This window comes from Scleropages formosus, chromosome 22 (assembly GCF_900964775.1).
Source record: "Scleropages formosus chromosome 22, fSclFor1.1, whole genome shotgun sequence".
Lineage (NCBI taxonomy): Eukaryota > Metazoa > Chordata > Actinopteri > Osteoglossiformes > Osteoglossidae > Scleropages > Scleropages formosus.
This window is the reverse complement of record NC_041827.1, coordinates 9,965,588-9,981,563: the sequence shown is the minus strand read 5'-3', so window position 1 is coordinate 9,981,563 and position 15,976 is coordinate 9,965,588. Positions and strand designations below refer to the sequence as shown.

The following is a 15,976-nucleotide window of genomic DNA, read 5'->3' as shown; positions in this document are numbered from 1 at the left end:
TGGCAATCTTGGAGTTTTTTCATCATGGTGTTGCAGTGCAATCTTGAAAAGGTAGCCTAAAGTTCAGATAATTAAGTTCAAGCTGCCACCAAGCCCCAGGGCTAAAAGATTTCACTGTGGTAACACAGTACTGATGGTTCACAATGGTAATGTGGGTAGTTGGATGACATAATTGGCAAAGAGTGCAGCGACACCTGCTTGTGTCCTTCAGGGCTGCACACATGACACAGGGGCTTTGGACGCAGTCAGGGCAGGCCGGGGCACCACTCCCCGGGTCTTCATAAAAGACAGGAGCTGCTCGGGAATTTCTGCCAACACATCCTTGGCGAGCCTTGCCATGCTCAAGACCTGGTTCCCTGCCCGGTCAATGTAGTCACGAAATGGGACAAACTGTAGGACAGGGATCACAGTACTTAGTACAGCTGCATTTTGGACAGAGTGGAAAAAGTACAGGAAGGAGCAGAGGTTCTTTTAATCTCATGACTGACTTTCCCTGTGAAACACCACGTCAGTGTGGTCTGAGAGAGAAAAACTGTAAAATACCTGCACTATGTCCCTCTCTGCAAAGCGCCCCCTAAAGGACACACGGACATGATCGCCATCCAGCTCCTCCATTGCTGCAGGAACAGACAGCAGTCAATATTTCAGATAAGGTTGATTTCATGCATGCAAGCATTCACAAATACATAAATGGGATGTGTCTGAGTGCTAAAACTGACCATTTAGAATAAGAAAATTCTTGAAAATTCTTAGTTATGGTCAGCTAAGCCTGCATGGTGTGTGCTGCTTTGGAGATTTAAAGGTTAAGGAAAGACAGAAGAGAGCAGGAATGCGGCCACTATGGTTTCAGGTCCCTCTGCAGAATGAACAATACACATTGGATAGCTGCAGAAGTATCTGCACAATCCTGATGTCGATTTCAAAGGCGTACTTGCCTGCTGCATTAAATCCTTTCTGAAATGTACAATATTAGTAATCTTATCCTTTCCTCTTGTGTGTCACTAATGCAAAAAATTCTGACAAAACACATTTTCACACTCAGAGACTTTAAAGTTTAAAATAAAGTTAGGAGGATTTCACACTAAAATTAAATTATTTTGAATGTTTTCAATTATGAATTTCTCGTAGACACAGAGCCTGTACACACTATACACTTAATTTTATGTGGCCATGAAAACAAGAATAGCAGCACCAGGCAGAAACCAGATTAAAAACAAATTAAAAGGTGACAAAAAGCAAAAACAGAAACGAGGACTAAAAAAACATAGAGCTTTTAGGGAGCTTTTAGGCAGTGCTCTTCCGAGACCCAGGCAATGCAATTTTGATCAAGCCTAAAAACGAAATTGTCAAGGTGGATTTTCAGCGTGTCCAAATGAAAGAAACGACACAAGTTTCTGACCCACATGGACATAAAATCTAACTATATGGTGTTGTGTTGTAGTGAGTGGAGAAAAATCATGTTTGCCCTCTGCACTTCCTCTTCCCTTGCCATACACAGCAACTCCTTCTGTTGGGACGGCGATGGCTAAGCATTTTAAGCATGTCCCACCTTGGAAGACAAACCACAGTTGGAGTTGACACATCCTGTACCCTAAAGGGTGGTATGGAATTGGGAAAAAAACAAGAGGTTTCAGCCTCTGTCAGGACATAGTAAAGGCAAAGGGCAGAAGGTGTGTCATGTACTGATGAGCCAGAGAATTGGGAATGTTTCTGCAGCCCTTTTCACTCCATTGGAGCCATTACTTACGGTCACATGAAAAGAAACGCAGAACTATTGTTCAAATATTTTTCTGTCAAAAAAACAACAGTTGATACACACTTACCATCAAACTCAGCAGGACCTACACCTACTATGATGATAGACATGGGCAAGGCCGATGCCTGCAGGGAGACGCACACCAACAGGTCAGTTCGCTCGGGGATTTTCACCGTTCTCTTTATACAAGAGAATTAGTTCTGCTAAATCCATGCACAACAGAAGCCTACTGAATGGCTCAAAAACAGATATCTGTCTATGTGCAGCAACTAAGAACTAACAGGCGCTTACATTCACCACAGCCTCCTTAGTCTGCACCATATCTGAGATGACTCCATCTGTGATCATGAGCAGGACAAAATACTGAGAGCCATCAGTCACATCAGCCGCCACTCTGCAAAAGAAAACAGACCAAGTGGCAATATTCACGTTAGCATGGCTTTTCCAATCGATCGCAGGCTATCAAAAAGGTGTATCACTTTTAGAGCAATAAAAGTTCTCATAACAACCCCCGGCTAAAACATGGGTTGGGTGTGTTTGAAGTACCTTATCACACAAACACAAACACACGCTGTCTGAAACCGCTTGTCCCGAGCGGGATCGCGGTGAACCGGAGCCCAAGCCGTCAACACAGGGCGCAAGGCCGGAGGGGGAGAGGACACACGCAGGACGGGACGCCAGTCAGTCGCAAGGCACCCCAAGCGGGCCTCGAACCCCAGACCCGCCAGAGAGCAGGACCCGGCCAAGCCCGCCGCATCACCACACACCTGCGCCCACACACTCATCACAAACGGGCCGAAATAAATAAACTGTGCTAGAATAAAGTGTGAAAACCAGCTAAGGTACAAATAACAACCAATTTTTACCACCAATGTTCTTTTCTAAAATGAAAATGAAGAAAATTACCAAGGAAATTGGTTTGAAAAAACGTAGATGTTCATCTGGCTTGTCTCAGCTGTTACATTTGCATATTCAGTGCTCACAGTGTGAGAGGTTGCAATGGAAAGGATTGCTGGTGTTTACTATAAAGTCTGCATGTAGCATGGTTGAGTTCAATACAAAGCGCACTGCTCTCTGGCCCTCTTACGATTTCATCGCGTATTAAATTAGAAGGTACTGCGACGGTAGTTGTTAATGCCAAATTAATCCACGTGTTAACACATCCACAGAAACAGAGTCCCACTCAGAATGCTGTCTGAGACAAGGAGCAGAAATGTTCTCACATTTCCAAGTAAAAGTGCTCTCTCCCTTGTCCGTTTTTTAAAGGCAGCACGAGAGTTAAGTGTATTCCACTCCGTTCAAATGAGGCTATGAAAAGATTTACCGAATCTGTTTATTCTCTGACAGAAACTGCTTGGTCGATTAGGGCTGTGGTGTTCTAAAACCTTTCCCAGAGCAAAATTTATCACACCTTCATAAATGTGCTATAATAAAATTAATCAGTGTTCTATTTTTTTTTTTTTTGTTATTGTACAGTTGTGTGCCTATTTATAAATACACTGCTGCTAAGCCAGTGAAGGGTGATTTATTTCTGTTTAGTTTACATCTTTTTTTGAATTCCTTAAATAAGTTTTAAATTATAATTCCTAAAACATCTTTATTTTCGACAGATTACCATGAAATTTAATAAAATGAAGTTGAAATTGAAAGAGTTCCTAAAATCAGAGACTTGTTTTCTTGGGTTGCATCTGCACTGGTTTTCCTCCTGGCAGCAAGGAACAGCAGGACAGAGCCAGACTCAGCCAAGGGCCCTTGTTAAAAACATTTTAACAATGTGAGGCTGAATATGGAGAGGTCATTTTAGCAAAATGCACCTTTCCCCAATTCATTTGCTGTCAGACACATGTCATGATTAGCTGCGAAAGATAGCAATGGTACAGAGCACAGCTGAAGCACATTTATGCTTAAAGTACTTGTTATGTCACTTGTCTCCATGCACTTGGGTGGCACAGCGAGTAGTGCTGCTGTCTTACAGCACCTGGGTGGTGCAAGAGGACATGGGTTCAATCCTGCTCAGTCTGTGTGGAGTTTGCATGTTCTCCCCTCCCTGTGTCCACAGTGCTCTGGTTTCCTCCCACACTCCAAAGACATACTCTTCAAGTTCTCCCATAATGTGTGAGTGACAGAGTGTGTTCCACTGATTGTATGGATGAGTGACCCATTGTAAGTGGTGTATCTAGCAGTGTAAGTCACCTTGGTGAATAAGGTGTGTGGGCTCATAACACTACATAGAGTTCATTGGAAGTTGCTTTGGAGAAAACTGTCCTCTAAATAAATAAATGTAAAGCCAAAAATTAAAAAAAATATACAGAAGTTTACCTTACATCACTTTATGCCTCCTTTACATTGCTGACTGAAAAGTGTTAGCACTGTTGATGGAATGCTTTATATCCTAAACATGGTAAATTCAAGAATTCAGTTCAGCAGTGCGTTCTTGGCTTAACATGGTCACAAGAATAGGAGGTATAGCAGGGCTGACCAATAAGTGATTATCTTGTTCTGCTGTCATGACAGGACTCTTTCACCCTAAAACCACTTATGCAGTTCCAAAGATCATGGATACAATATGTGGCATTTGGATACGCAGCAAAGATCAGCTTGAGGAGACATCATTATAACAGTGTATAACTCATACACTCAGTATTACAACTCAACTATATATACCACCAATGAAAATAGTGATATTTCAATTATACCGTGGGTCAGCAGAACACCAAAAACTGGAATGGTAATACCAGACAACCCTGTATACCTGATAACAAAACAGTAAATCTTAAGACTACAAATTCAAACAGCAAGACACTTATTACATTTTCTCTGTATTCCCAGAAATTTCTTGGAAATTAAGTCTCCAAAATCACAAGGCTTTCCATCCTGTTCTAATAATGCAAACTGAGGGGGGGGTCTCCATCTCACCCAATATACACAGATGACAGAAAGAGTCACTGTGGTGAAACAGGAACCTTTAAGGATGAATATAAATCAAGCTGAGAGGAAACAGAGCTTAGCAGTGGAGACAAGGATATAGAGTATATGCCTGTCCAGCGGGACAAACTATCTCAGACACAAACAGGGCTTGAGGGCAATGGAATCAGCTCCTATCTGCGTGTTTGTGATGTGTGTGTGTTTACATGTATATTTGCATTCAAAATCGAAACGGACTTCCTTCTAGAAATGTCTAAGTTTTGATTGCAATATTAGTGCAACTATTTATTTAGGACATTTGGGGGAAAGAGTGTAAAGAATGAGAAGCCAGCTCTTGTAGCTTCCACGACTCCTCCTTCATTCTGTCACAGATAATATCCTCTTACCGTGCCACTTGGTTGATGACAGGGGCAAAGTTAGTCGGCCCATAGAGTGTCACTTCTCGGAGACTCCGGAAATAGGCCTCTAAAACCCCATCAATTCCTCTACAGTTCGGGTTCTCCATGTTTAAATTCTGTAGAAAAAAAGCAAAAAAGCATCACGTTAAACATCATGTTTACATAGTGGTCATCAGTAAGTTCATCCAATGCAAGAAGTGAAAAGCTGGCTGCACTGCGACAAAATATAAAGTTTGATGCAGCACTATATTCTGTAAGAAAGGAATCCAAACTTTGAGACAGCAGCCACCAGGTAATGATTCTGACTAATTAAAACTGACTTTGCATAACAGTGTCTCAGCTTTGTCACGCCAAGGCAGCCCGTAATTGAAAAAGTTTATGAAGTAACATCTGCCGTACTGGAGAACGCAAAGATAAAAGACAGTGACGGATCAAGAGAAATCGGGTGTATAATTTATACGCAAATCCACCAGGTGATTAAACGTTTCGGATGTGATCTATCGTTTGACCTCTTTATGGACCAAATGACTTCACCACTCCTGCTACAGAGAGGAAGGATCTCATAGGTTGTCTTCAGCTGATACTCATAATGAAACAAAACAACAGGAACCAACAGAAGCTCAACTCAGTTATGGAGGGCTTAACAAAGTCTGAGGCTCAAAAGCAAAGAGAATTATAAATAACATTTAAAATGTAAAAGAGGCACAAATGTTATGTCTTAGGCGTACTTCCTTCTTGCCCTTTTGGCACGTGGAATAGACAAAAACTGGAACAAATTAGCTTGTGACGGTTTGAGATGAGTGAAATTAACCCGACTGCCTGAAGCAATACCTGGTACTCAAGTACACGTATGAATCCATGTGTGAAACCGTTTTAGAGAACTACTAAGACAAGGACGGATGTATGAAAATGCAGTTCTGCGTTTTACATGCATGCACATGTAGACCCACAGAGCTCCTCCTTGTCTCTCCTTTCTCAGTCCTAGTGCACCACTTTATTCCCTACTGTAGTTTGTATTCACACCTTTTCACGTGTTATTATTCTAAAGTCAAGTGGCAGAAGCATCAAGGTTACACAAAGATACACACAGAAATACTGTAAATGCTTATAGGAAAAGATTTGTTTGTTTTGGTACTACATTAACAAAAATATGTTTTCTGCAACAAACACATGCCAACTGAAAAAAAAAGAAATCTCTTATATAAATCTATTAAAGACTCATTCAGTTTCTATCCACATTCTCCTCTAGAAATTGGCCATGGTTAAAAACTTTAATATTCATTTTAGTATTCAGGATGACAAGTGAAATGGTGAAATGAAATGCTAAAAAGAAACATTTCTTCAACACAATAGTTCCTCATTCATGATTCTGGTCAACAAGAGACCTACAGGTCTTTGCTTAGAACATGCACAGCACATGACATAACCAATAAGCTCACCTCTAGGCAAAAGAGAGGTAATTGATTAGTTAAACTAGGATTTGTTGTGCATGACTGGAACAAAATATGCAAGGAACACATACCTGCAACCACCATGTATGGTAAATTTAAATTAAAACAATAGAACCAGCGTTACTCTTTTAAAAAAACTGTAACACCAGTATTGGAGGCCAAAGTAACCTACAAGTTCTGGAAGGTTCCCTTTTACTTCACTTACGTGTTTCAGTATTGTTAATGAGCAGCAACCATCACTTGCCCCAGCCACTCAATCTGCTAGGCCTGACCAGTGCTCTCACATTGAATCACCTCCACCTCACTCCCAGATACAATTCTTAATCTTCAAATTCAGCTTTCCAAATAAACTCTTACTCCCCTCTAATCCACTATTTGCTTCAAATCCATTTTACCCTGTTCTTTTGGCTGGACGGTAAACTTCTGGGTTTGACTTTAAAATCACTGCATATCACTGAATAATGCACTATTTAACTGTATACTACCCTCTTATCTATAAGATCATCTGTTTATAAAGCAGATTTATTCTAAGATTTATATCTTAGAGTTTGCAATATTTTCATTATATCTATAGCAGTACATTAACAATTTTCTATAAAATGTATTTTTGTTCAGTGTGAAAATAAAATTTATTTTTTACTTTTTTCATCTCCCTGTAGCAATCTACCCAAATGACCATCCTTGTCACTTTTTGCATTTTCTTTTTTACCAACTGAGCACCCCCCATGTCCCCAAGGCACAGGAGGTTATTTTAGGACCACCAGATAGTAGGGGTTATTCAGCATTCATCCAGTTTTTAGTTGCTTACTAATTTATAACATAGCACACAATGTAACCAGCTCATGTCCTCGAAGCCAACAGAAAACACTGCAATGACCTCGCTGCATCTGTTAGTATACCTCTTTAATCTCTCTGTATCTCCTCCTGTGAAAGTTTCAGGACAAATGGATCTACCTACCAAAGGAAAAGCATGAGAGACCTTGCCGTCTGGTGGTAGCTTGGCACCGAAACCGTAAGCCGGGAAGAGTTTGTCGCTGTCGTAGTCCTGGATGATCTCTCCTACAGCCTTGAGTGCCATGGCATAGGCATTTAGTTGATATGGGTTCATGTAGTGTAGAGAGGTTGGCTGGGAGGGGTTACCTGAAAGGAGCCGAATACACACGCACACACATATATAAACAACTGCTTAAGGGGATTTTATTGACAAATTAAATCATTCTGATATTAATTATAGATTAAAATATTCCCAATATAAATGCAGAATATGTCATAGACAAACTCTAAAATTACAGTACAATACACATAGAAGAAGGCGTGAAAACCTACCATTAGATGCTGTAAAGTCTATGGCTACTGTGAAGTTAAGTTGCGTCCTGGGAGAGATTACAAGATGGTACATTACAACTATATAGCAATGAGAGTATGACAAAGGAATGATTTTTATTATTATATGAATCCTTGGGTAAGCCAGAGAATGCAGTCATACTTTACATGATTACAGACACTAGATTTTAATAGCAAATTAATAATCACTGTATAACTGTAGGATTGTATAAACTGTAATACTGGTGACAATCTGATTCACAAACTCCGCCCACAAGACTACAGTAATAATTTTGAAAGGAAGCTTATGCTTTAAGTGTTCTATAATATGACTCATGCTTTGTCTTAACAATTACACAATTAAATTCTTAAAAACAAAGAATTATGCCACTTTCTAATCACGGCGCTTGAACTGTCCAGAAAGGCATAAGGAACTTTTACACTACTAGTTGTATGTTACAAATCACAAGCAACCAAACTCTAAACAGGTAATTACTGCCCATATCACTTTGTTCAAAACAGTATAATTTTTCTCCCTATTGTGTCCTCCTAACCGAGCATTGAGTAGTGAACCTTGCTTCACATAAGATATACAACCCTATCCTCCAGACAACTTTCTTAAGCCTTGAGAAAATCACACCCCTTTCCCTCACACTGGTGTCAGAAATGTCATCACCCACTGGGATGAACAGGTGACTCTAACCTTGAGGAATACAACCATTGTTACATAGTTATAGCAAAAACTTTTGATGATGAAAAAAAATCATCCTCCTTTTTGGATGACAGTGTTCTCGAGGAAAATAGATTTTACAGCGTGCTTTAATCCCTTTAATGTATTTGAATTAATCTGCATTTAAAATTTGTTGTTTTTCTCTAGGAAGCACACAATCAGTCAGGTACCTTGGGATATTCATTATTTTTCAGAAAGATTTGCCTATTTAATTACTGCACTGATGCTGCAATTAAACTCAAAATGTCCCAGCTTAATCAGGTATTAAATGAGAGGGAAGGGAACTGGTGGGGTACCACTAGATCCACAGCCATGGGGAGGCCTATCTTCTCAGAGGATGGCAATCAGGCTAAACAATGTGAGAAAGACTCAATGCGAGAGCTGTCTGCTATGCTGGAGGAGCTAGCATAGTATGTCATAAATTTCAGTTTTTCTGCGCCTGATGATTTGTCAGATAATAGTTTCTGTATGGCACTACATGGTTGTCAGCAAACATCAGCATGATTAGCCTCTCACCCTCCTCGGATGAAATCCACGAATGTGTATTCAGACTCAACTTTGAAGGACAGAAGCGTGACCTAGAGATGTGACAGAAAACCATAGCATTTAATAATGAAGATACTTGTTTTAAAAAAAATCACTGAAATGACAAATATGACAGTAAGAAATCAAAGTATTACTTACTGTCCCCGAATTTATGTACTTTTTTTTTTTGCCTTTCTTTTTCGGATTTAAGACCTAACATGATACAAAAAGTAGAAATGAATGAATATTACAGAGGCAAATTAAAATTTAAACTGTAATGTGACTGAATTAAAACACTGTATTAGAACTGACAGTATAACTTTGCTTGAAAATACAACTAGTCTGTATTCTTCCATTTTGTCTTCAAGAATAGGGCATGTTGAGTTTAACCAACATTTCCTAATTGTATACTGTCTTTTTGGCCTGGGTGACTACATGATCCCCCTGTCCTGCTTGAAGGACCAGGGCAAGTTACTGGCTCTCTTCCATTGGCAAACCAGTGGGCTTTGTGCTGTAACCGCTACTCTTTGCCCTCCCCACATGAATTCCAGGTATCACCACTACTCTGGTTTGAACCAGGCCATCAATAAATGACAAAGGTTTACACCACTTTCAGAACATCCATCATCCCCTAAATCATATCCCCTAACCAGCACTTTAATAACTGATATAAACAGAATCAAGCTTATTAAATATTTGATTATTGCAGACTTAATGTTCTCTTTCAAAGATATTCTTACTAAAACCCATCAATGAATTCATGTGACCTAAGATATGATGTTGCTGCTCTGCAGGACATTGCTACTTGCATTTCATTAATATTTTCACATTGACAAAGGATAATATTATTTGGTGAAAACTAACAATGACATTTTTATCCTAAATTTTTCCCACCTCATAGACGTTGAATTGGCTCTGTCCTCGAGATAGTTCTCTGTAGCTGGTGGTGAACTCTCCAATGAAGTCATGGCTGTAAAGGGAAAAGTGCTAGATTACACCTGCAGAGCTTCATTGAACTACAACCATTCAGAGACATGTTCACCCTCTAGAACTTTCTAAATACACCCATATTTCATCCATGCCCTCTCTTGCTCACTCCTTTTTTATACATTGTCAACATTCAGTGAAATAGGAGCATGCAGCTCTTACATTCCAAACAGCTATATCAGTTATATTCTATATCAGTGTCATGAAAACTTGCAATTTTTTACTTTTCTTCCTCAAATATTTATATTTCTTGAGTCTGGAAAAAGAAATGTTAAAGGTTATTTCTCATCACAACCCTGGGCGAATTCTTGCACATGGCATGAGATGGTACGGTGGTAAAAGGAAGTTGATGATGGGATGAAATTGTCATTCTCCTAATAGAAAACCATCAATAACAAAAACCTAAGAGACAAATTCTAGCCTGTAATTCTTCCTGCAGTAATCCCTTGAATGCTTGAGTTATTCAGCAATGGACACATGAAAATTAGTAAAATTTTAATGCAGTAAAGATGTAAAATGAAGTACATAACCACAATCAAACCCCAATCTTCCAAGAAGAAGTCATCTCATCTTACATTTATTCATTTGGCTGATGCTTTTCTTTAAAGCAACCTACAATGCTAAGATTAGAATTATTTACCCATTTATACAGCTGGGTAACTTTACTAGAGCAATTTAAGGTAAGCACCTTGCTCAAGGGTATTACAGCCAGCAGCAGGGATCAAACCTGCAACCTTTAGATCCAAAGGCAACAGCTCTAACCACTACACTACCAGCTGTCACCAGTTCACTATCAGTGTACCTCCAGTGAGTGTTTTGTCAGTCACATACCAACTATCTCATTTAATGGTCTCATTAGATTCAACTGGTCTTCAATTCCTAAATAAATGGGCCCAAGGCAGACGCACACATTGAGATGTGTGTCAACTGTAGTTACGTCTACTCTTATGATTCTACCTCCTGCCAGCTCATGACACTAAAATGTTCAAAATAAAAAAGTGTGCAAGGAAGTGTACTCTGTTCATGTAGCAATTATGTGACAAATGAAAGGGTGTGGTAAAATTTTTCAAAATTACCTTCCATCTCTGTCCCAGTCATACACATCAACTTTGACTGTTCTAGTATGAAAAAAAAGAGCAGGAAAAGACAGTTAAAGGGTGATTTAGCTGAAAGATGGCAAAGTTATTTTTATGGGCATCTGGAAAAAAAAAAAGAAATTCTAAACTGGCATAGTTGTAAAGAAGACAGAGTTGGCTCAGGGACTGAGATGAGTATTCTCTCTGAGATGGTGATAAACCAATCTCTGGTCTTCTGTTACTGTTAATCTCACTAACACCTACACTGACCCCAGAAACAATGAGCCTGGCTGCTGGCTTTCTTTTGATCAGTGAACAATGTAGTTTTCATTCCTCTGTTATCAGCAGCAAAGTCCAGCCATGTGGAAAAATAGTTTCATTGCTTGGGTCTACTGGTAAAAAAGTGCCTGAAAGGGGATGGCTAGCTGGAGCCAGTCAAGGTGTCTATTACCATCATCACCAAGGTCAGACTGTGTCTCTGCCCTGGGTTAGGTCTAACTCACCTGTCATAGTCACCATTACACAGTGCCCGGACTGGGATTGTGAAGCTCTGCCACACAGGATTTAATGTGTTCTTTACTACCTCTGTCTTGTGACAGATGGTGAACCTGAAATATGTGGCAGACAAGAACCAGTCTAGAGCACAGAGAACAGATAGGGAGAAAACAGAGCTTGGATAGAACACAGAAAACAATAGGAAGATGAGAAGATGCAATGTAGCTGGAAGACAGAATTCACAGTTTAAGCAGAAAAGTCATTTCCGAATAAATAATCTGCTTCCTTATTTGCACCCACGTTCCATCCTCATTGCTGCGGTAGAACACCAGGAAGGGGTCTGATTTTCCAAAGAAGTCTTTCTTGTCGAGCTTGTTGGCACACAGCTGCATTGTAGCAAGGTCCTGAAGAAGCCAAGCGAAAAGCAATTACAATAAAGCCGTAATAAGCAGAACAAGTGTTTTTCTGGCCTTCACCTCACTGTCTCACTTCTGACAATTTAGTCTACTTAAGCACAGACTCTAAAAAAATTTGCTTGCTAATAACATAACTGGTCCTAGGAAACAAAAGATTTCTTAGTTTCTAGAAGAAACAAGTTGCACAGTATATCAGTGCATCATAACTTCAGTGTAATGCGTTCAAAACCATTAAAAAGCCAGTGACAGCAGAAGAAATATACTGTGGAGACCTCCAAAGACCAGAGACTATAGAGTGGCTGGGGATATAAACTGATCTGAAGTAGTCCAGGCTGAATAGAGCTCTACTTTGCTGGAATAAGTGAAAAAACAATATGCAGTTCAGACTGACCAGAGTTTCTCATTTTTCAATGGTTAATTACAGGCTTGCCACTCTGGTGGAATGTTTTTATGTGGACAAAATATTATGATAATTCATATCTAGCCAAGAAGAAAAAAAATCCCATTAACTGTGACTTAAACTAGAAAGATGATCATATTTATGACGCACTTTCTGCCAAGCAATGGATGATGGAAGAAAGAATCCTGGATGTGACAATATAGAGGGACAGAGGCAATTCTGAAACACGAGGCTGAGTGCAATGTTTGGTTGATAAATGTCTGATTCTTGCCATCTATTTCAAACAGCTTTCCTAGGTGAGCTACTGCTCAACATGTGCAGCATGTGTGTTGGCATATGCACACCTCTGAGTACCTTTGAAATGGACATAAAATAAAGAGAACTGGCTACTAACCCGACAGTTGCTGAGCTCCTCGGCAGTGAAGATAATGCTCCCGCACTTCTTTCCAGGAATGCCACTGAAAGTAGGAAGTTGAAAAGGATGTTATTTATATAGAGTAAAATGATTTTACAAAGAAAAGGATGTACTGTGACTTCAAATAAAAAGACCCCTATCACTCAGTTATACGACTGTAACAGGTTACCCATTAACCAGCATGATTTTCTTTACTTTCTTCTACAATCACAGGAAAGTCATTCAATGTGAATTTTTACAGTCCACTGTGAACTTAAAATAATATTAGTGACCGTTAGACATCTGTTCAAGATTCATTGCAAAAGTCATATTTAATCAAAATGCGTGTATGCAAAAACACTTGTGACCTATGAGAAGTCACAATTTATACTTGATACCAAAAAGTAAATGTACAATAAACCTATATTTGATAAGCTTTCAGAGATGCAGTTACAAATGCAACCCGAATTTAAGAATTTTCTGTTGGTCAAGGCCTTAACTCCAGACCCAAGGAATCCTGTCATAAAGGGTGCTCAGAAAATGTTGTACTATCACAGTCAAACACAAATTCCCACCTCCACTCCTACTGTGAACAACTACATTAAAGAAAAAAAAAGCAGGACAGAAAGGAAATGGTTAAAAAAAAAAAACATATCTCCGCATCCAATTCCCCAGCCACATATATTTTACATATATTTTTATTGCACAGCTCTTGCAATGCCCCTAGACACATCGTAAGTGATACAGCCTGGGTCACTGGGTGCTTCTAGTCTTTTAACATTGGACCCCCTACCCAAGTGTCCTGCAGAGGGGTTATTAGGACCTAGCTTCTGTTAGGCAGAACCCACCTCATCAGATCCACAGTGGTCAACCTGCCCATTCCAATTTATACTGTAATACTGACTTGGGCTTTCAGTTCATGAATTCATGTTATTCATGAATATATGTATATAATATATATAAGAGAGAGAACATGGCCAGGTGCTGTGTACATTATTTAGCAAGTAGTGTATTTTCCAGTATTTCCTGTGTATAGAAAAAAGCCTGCAAGCGATGTTAACGCAAAGAGGCAAAGGAAAAGCATTTGCTTGTATGCGATTCTTTAACCAAAACTGCAACTGTATATGTAAACTAACAGGTATTACTGTATGTTTGTTTCTATTTTCTTTATGGTAGTGAGTCATCAAAATGTGTTATAAAACTTTGAGAGAGGTAAGAGAAGAAAACATCTGAATATTCATGAAAAGCACTGCCAATGAGGTACTCTTCCTCAATATTTAATCAAGAGCTAGAGACGAGGAGAACGAAGACTGCTTCATCTAAATACCAAACAGTCTCATTAAGACATGAGGAAGGAATGAAGGATCCACTTTGACCTTTGAAAAACTGAGACCACCCCTAAAAGCTCACAGGAACAAGTTATGTCACAGTCTGAACAGGAACTTCTCTCCCATGCAACTGCTGTGACACATTATCATCATAGAAATTATTTATGGTTTCATTTGATAAACAGGCATTAGTATATTGGCATCATAAAGTTCCTGACAAATTGTGTCAGGAAGTAATTGTAGGACATTACAATAGTATAGACTTGATGTGACAGTAGAGTATAACATCAGTTATTTCTTCTGGATCCGTGAATCTTACCTCCAAGGCTAGTAAGGAATCAAATTAAATTTTATTAAAGACTACTAAAACCATTAAAAAGCACAATGTATAACACAGTCTCTGACTCTATTCAAAGTACTCTCTTAAGAAAATTGGCCAGAATCTAATTAAATATATCAGTGGCTCACATTTTGCTAGATCAAATCAATGAGATGTGAGAAGCTGTGTTAAGATTTGATGAGGAGGATTCATTAAGTCCTGAAAAAGAGCCTTCAAATTTAAGGTTGTTTACAGCAGCTTTTGCTGTTTAAACTGAAACTTGAAGGAAGTCCATGGGTACCGTACGTACTGTCTGTAGGGACACGGTGAGATCAAGAATTTAAAAAAAAACATTCTTTGAAAATGCCCCTTTTTCACGGAGAAAATGGAGAAACAACAGTCTAGGATGAAGCACAGGAGCAAAGTTTACACAAGGCGGAAATAAGGAATTTCACTGTGGAAGTGTGTCACTGTAATCACTGCTGCCAGAAGGGAAACATTTAAATGCAATATAATTTGCTTTCACACAACAGCACACAGATCTGTATCTTTACCTTTCCTGCAGCCGAAAAAGCAGATTTGGTTGTCAGGAGACTCTTAGAGGCCTGTCAGTAGAATGCCCAGATGGCTAATGGATTCTGATGGAGGACTATATCTCTGACCCTTCATGGGGTCAAAATATGTGTGTTGCAGTCCAGCTTCAAACGAAAATAAATTTCCTGGAGTTACACCAAAGGACCACCAAAACCATATAAAACCACTAATATGCACTGCTCCAGCAGACTAAGGATTAGGAAAGGAGAAAGAAATTTTCAATCTTCATGCAAATGTCAAAGCTACAGGACTCCTTCCCCTCTCCAGCCACTCTCAACACAGGGATTAACCCCTCTGATACACATATACAGGGAATTATCATGAAGGAACTAAATAAATAATGGATGTGACATCTGTTGATAGGGGGTGCAGCTCTTTTGTCCCCGGATTCTATTTCCCAGGTTTGATGAATAAGAAGCATAAATATTGGGAGGGATTTTGTTTTCTTGAAGGCATTAAGCCTTTATCTCATTTCAGAATTCTGCAAGTATTAGCAGAAGTAAAGCACCAGTGTTTCATTATGCAGCGCTTGAGTCTAACAAACTACTTTAAAGGTGTTCTCTTAGAAATACGAATCGAAGACAGCGGTTTTTGCGATTAGTCTGGTTTTAACATACTCACTGAGGACATAGCCAAGCAGTGACCTATAAAATCTGTGCCCTGAATCAAGGAGCTGATCGCTCCTCTTACCTGCAATTTCCTTCTTAGTTCAATGCACTCATGTGCAGGAGTAGCGCAGTCAAGCACATGTGCAACCTCACCCATTACTTATTAGCTGACCACTCTAACTGTAGGCAACAGCAAACAGTAAATAATGTAAACAAATATTAAGCTAGTAAAACAACTCTCAGAATGTATG

At 39.3% G+C, this 15,976-nt stretch overlaps 1 protein-coding gene across 1 annotated transcript in view; it reads right to left on the bottom strand.

Annotated features, from left to right (window-relative positions):
* Positions 1-207: 207 nt before the first annotated feature.
* LOC108918302 (copine-9-like) overlaps positions 208-15,976 on the bottom strand; it is a 42,188-nt gene continuing 26,419 nt past the window's right edge. The window contains exons 7-20 of the mRNA XM_018725422.2: positions 12,877-12,940; positions 11,967-12,070; positions 11,675-11,779; positions 11,172-11,213; positions 10,003-10,078; positions 9,268-9,321; positions 9,100-9,161; positions 7,857-7,903; positions 7,489-7,670; positions 5,068-5,195; positions 2,048-2,150; positions 1,824-1,881; positions 544-617; positions 208-390 (exon numbers count right to left, since the gene is read on the bottom strand). Of these exons, the coding sequence (XP_018580938.1) occupies positions 208-390; positions 544-617; positions 1,824-1,881; positions 2,048-2,150; positions 5,068-5,195; positions 7,489-7,670; positions 7,857-7,903; positions 9,100-9,161; positions 9,268-9,321; positions 10,003-10,078; positions 11,172-11,213; positions 11,675-11,779; positions 11,967-12,070; positions 12,877-12,940 (1,282 nt within the window). The remainder of the gene's footprint in view (positions 391-543; positions 618-1,823; positions 1,882-2,047; positions 2,151-5,067; positions 5,196-7,488; positions 7,671-7,856; positions 7,904-9,099; positions 9,162-9,267; positions 9,322-10,002; positions 10,079-11,171; positions 11,214-11,674; positions 11,780-11,966; positions 12,071-12,876; positions 12,941-15,976) is intronic.